At 34.9% G+C, this 4195-nt stretch overlaps 1 protein-coding gene across 1 annotated transcript; it reads right to left on the reverse strand.

Annotated features, from left to right (window-relative positions):
- Window positions 1-2354: 2354 nt before the first annotated feature.
- LOC127115232 (uncharacterized) lies at window positions 2355-3230 on the reverse strand. Its single transcript, XM_051046823.1, has one exon. The coding sequence runs from the start codon at window positions 3228-3230 to the stop codon at window positions 2355-2357; it is 876 nt and encodes a 291-aa protein (XP_050902780.1).
- Between the last annotated feature and the right edge of the window lie 965 nt (window positions 3231-4195).

Here is a 4195-nt window from a genome sequence, read left to right on the forward strand (position 1 = left end):
GAACAAAGGCCAATTGTGAACAGCAGCAACAGCTAAGCAAACTCTAACAATGGTCATTTTAACAACTGGACTAAAAGTGTCAGTATAATCTAATCCTTCAGTTTGAGTGAACCCCTTTGCAATAAGTCGTGCCTTGTACCTCTCAATGGTACCAACAGCATGCAGTTTTACTTTAAAAACCCACCTGTAGCCAATGGCTTTCTTGTTTGAAGGTAAGGGCACAAGATCCCATGTTTTAGTTTTAACCAGAGCTTGCAATTCAGTATTGATAGCAGTTCTCCAATTCTCATCACAAATAGCATGCTCATAAGATGTAGGTTCAGGGTTGGCAGACAAGTTTAACATGTAATGTTTATGAGGAGATGAAAAAGAATCATAGGAAATAGCAGATGAAATAGGATACTTACAGGTGGATGAAGATGAGGCCACAGGTGAGTCAGGATGGAAAAGCAGATTACAATGATAATCTTTTAGATAGTTAGGGGGATGAACGTGTCTATGTGATCTTCTTACAGGTATGGGCTCACAGTTACTAGAAGGAAGATGATTGGTTTCATTGGTAGGAGAATGTGTAGTATGATTGGTTTCATTGGAATTGAAATCTATAGAATGAGAATTATTTTCAGTATGACCATTGTCAACTAAATGATTAAATGTAGGATTGGGAACTGAATTAGGCAGAAACACATCATCAAACAAATCATCCAGGTGTGTAGTAGTGTGTGAAGAGGATGAAGGCAGAGGAAGATTATGTTTATATGGAAAATGAGACTCAAAGAAAACAACATCTCTAGAAATAAATAGTTCCTTATTATGCAGATCAAACAAAAGATGTCCTTTCACACCAGGTTTATGACCTAGATTAATTCACTTTCTAGATCTTGAATCTAATTTCTTTCTATTGGATTTTAGAGTAGCTACATAGCACAAAGAACCAAAAACTTTCAGGTTGGTCATGTCAGGTAAAATGTTGTACAGAATTTGGTAGGGTGACTTGTGTTTTAAGAAAAGTGTGGGAAGTCTATTTATGATATGCACAACATAACTCACTGCATGAGCCCAGAATAATGGAGGCAAATGAGCTTGAAATAAAAGAGCTCTAGTGATGCCCAAGATATGTTGATGTTTTCTTTCAACAATGCCATTTTGTTGAGGTGTAGCCACACAAGATGTTTGGTGAATGATACCTAATTGATTGTAAAAATCAGGCATCAAAAACTCATTGCCATTATCTGATCTAATGCACTTGACATGACAGTTGAATTGAGTTTTAACCAATGCTACAAAAGACTTGACATGAGAAGTGGTTTCAGATTTTAGTCTCATAAGATACAGCCATGTAAATCTACTCTTATCATCAACTATAGTTAAAAAAATACCTATAGCCCATCATGGATGGTATGGCCAATGGACCCCAAATATCCATATGTAATATGTCAAAGGTGGATTGAGAAGCATGAGAACTAGGAGAAAAAGGCAGTCTTTTCTGTTTTGCATAAAAACATACATCACAAGGCAATTTGATATTGACAGGTTTGATGAAAGGAAAATCTTTATTGAGTTCAATCAATTTGGAATTAGAAGCATGTCCTAATCTGATATGCCATAGGCTACATTCAGGATAATGACTATTTGAATTATTAACAGAAGAATTGATACAATGTATGGGAGGTGTTTTAGGTGATGTAACTGAAGGAGAGGTCAAGAGATATAATCCACCATGTAACTCAGTTGTGCCAATCATCTTCAGAGAAAACTTATCCTGTACAGTACATGAATTAGCATTAAAAACAAGTTGACAATTGAGTAATTTGGTTAATTTTATGATAGAAATGAGATTAAAAGCAAAATTAGGTAAATAAAGAACATCAGTGATGTAAAAGTTGTTGTTAAACTGAATAGTGCCTGAAAGATTAGTGGTAACAAGACTGCCATTTGGGAGTTTGAGGGTAATGGGCTTAATTTGCTTAAGACACTGAAAATATTCACGAGTAAAAAAAAACATGATCAGTTGCTCCTGTATCTAATATGAATGATGCAGCATGAAAGGAATTTGGGATAGTGCAGATAATACCTGATTCAAGATTAGTTTGAGAGGTTAACTGGTTAATGGTATGAGATTGCAAGTGTGATGAGCCTTGAAGTAAGGCTAGCAATGCTTGATGCTGCTCTGGTATAAAAGCCAAACCATGAGATGTTGGTGCACTTGCTTCAATATCAGATCCCGATGTGTTTTCAGGTCTATCAGATGCAGTATTGCATTGATTGATTGCACCTTCATGCTTCCAATGAGGAGGATAACCATGTTTTTTAAAACAAGTATCAATGGTGTGATTAGACATGCCACAATGTATTCAAACACGATTATTTCTGCCCCTGCCACCAGAAGATCTGCCTCCTCTAGTGCTGCCTCTACCACGCATATTGGAATATGATTTAGACTGAGTATCACGATGATGCTGATCAGAAGATGGAGTGACCAAAATCTTGGACTCATCAATGGGAAGATTAGCTTGTCTTTCTTGTTGAACAAGCAAGGAATATACTTTGCAAATGCTAGGGAGAGGATCCATAAGCATTATTTGTGACCTACTAGCAGAGTATTGATCATTCAGCCCTTTTAAGAAACGAATTACTTGGTCACTAGCTTTGTAAGCATGAATCTTGGTAATGGCAAGACAAGTAGTATCACAGTCACATGCAGGAATAGGTCTAAAATTATCTAGTTCTTGCCATAAAATCTTCAGTTTTGTGTAATATGAAGAAACAGAAGCATCACCTTGTTTCAATATGCAGATTTCTTCTTGGATATCAGAAATTCTAAAAACATCGCCTTGATAAAAACGCTCCTTGAGCTCATTCCACATATCAGCAGCATTCTCCATCCAAAGAATACTTTGAGCAATTTCAACTTCTACAGCATTCTTGATCCAAGACATGATCATGGTGTTGCATCTATCCCAAGCTATGGAATTTGGATCAAGATCAGAAGGTCGTGGTAAAACACCATTGATGAAATGCAATTTGTTCTTAGAACGAAGAGCCATGGCCATGGAGCGCGACCAAGAGTGATAACTGTTATTGGGGAGTAATGGTGTAACCAGAATCAAAGAAGGATTTTCATTGGGATGCATGAAATAAGGGTTTAGGATATCATTTTGATAACCTTTATTGTTGTTTCTTGAAGATGATTCACCATGATTGCTGCTATTAGAGCTTGAAGATGACATGGTGAGAAACAACAAAGTTGCAGAAACTGCAGGAAAGTTGGATCGAAAGAAGAAGATTGAGAAAAATCGCAGCGGAAAGTAGAATCACAGGCTTGTGATACCATGCGAACATACAACAATGAGCTGAAACTCCATAACCAAGAGAAGGGAAAAGCTTGAAGAAAAGGTGTATGTGATCAAAGATGAAATGTAATTCTCAATCTCAATTGTTACAATAGAGAGGACTACTATATATAGTTAAGACAAGTAGTTAGATCCTAACTAACTCCTCTCAACAACCTCTAACTAACCCCTAAAGTTAGTTATCACAAAGAGAAAACAAAATTTACTGTTTATTATTTTCATCATCATTTACATGCATTGTATTCCTACAAATGAAAATTAACTTTAACTTTTGGCACCCAAATGATTTTGAATCCTTTTGTGTTAGTGAATTTCATTTTATCAATAGGTTTTCAACCAGAGATATGGTCACTTAAATGAGATGAAGCCGACACATTTCCCATTTTTCTTTCATGATATTCTTTATAGAAACGAAATGGAGAACAAGCATTATTACCTTCATGGATTTTTTTTAACAAAAAAAAAAATTTTAAGCTACATGGTCTATTTTATTGTAATAATTATATTTAAGCATATTACAATTAGAGGAATTATTTGCATTGCATATATTATTGAAACTATTAACATTGATTTTTGGATCATAACCTAAACAGACATTATTATAGGTAGCTCTCTGACCAGATAGAATCATCACAATATTTTCTCTATCTTTGGTGAACTTGTTTAGGATTTCATGCAAAACTTCGATCTGAATTTTTAAAGAATCACATGTTTTACAATTATCAGTTTTCACATAATATTTTCTAAGCTGATTTAATTCATCTATGATTCTTTCATTTTTCATCTTCTTAAGATTTAACATGATTCTTATATATTAAAATATTTTTTTCTAAATCACCATT

This window comes from Lathyrus oleraceus, chromosome 1 (assembly GCF_024323335.1).
Source record: "Lathyrus oleraceus cultivar Zhongwan6 chromosome 1, CAAS_Psat_ZW6_1.0, whole genome shotgun sequence".
NCBI classification, from domain to species: domain Eukaryota; kingdom Viridiplantae; phylum Streptophyta; class Magnoliopsida; order Fabales; family Fabaceae; genus Lathyrus; species Lathyrus oleraceus.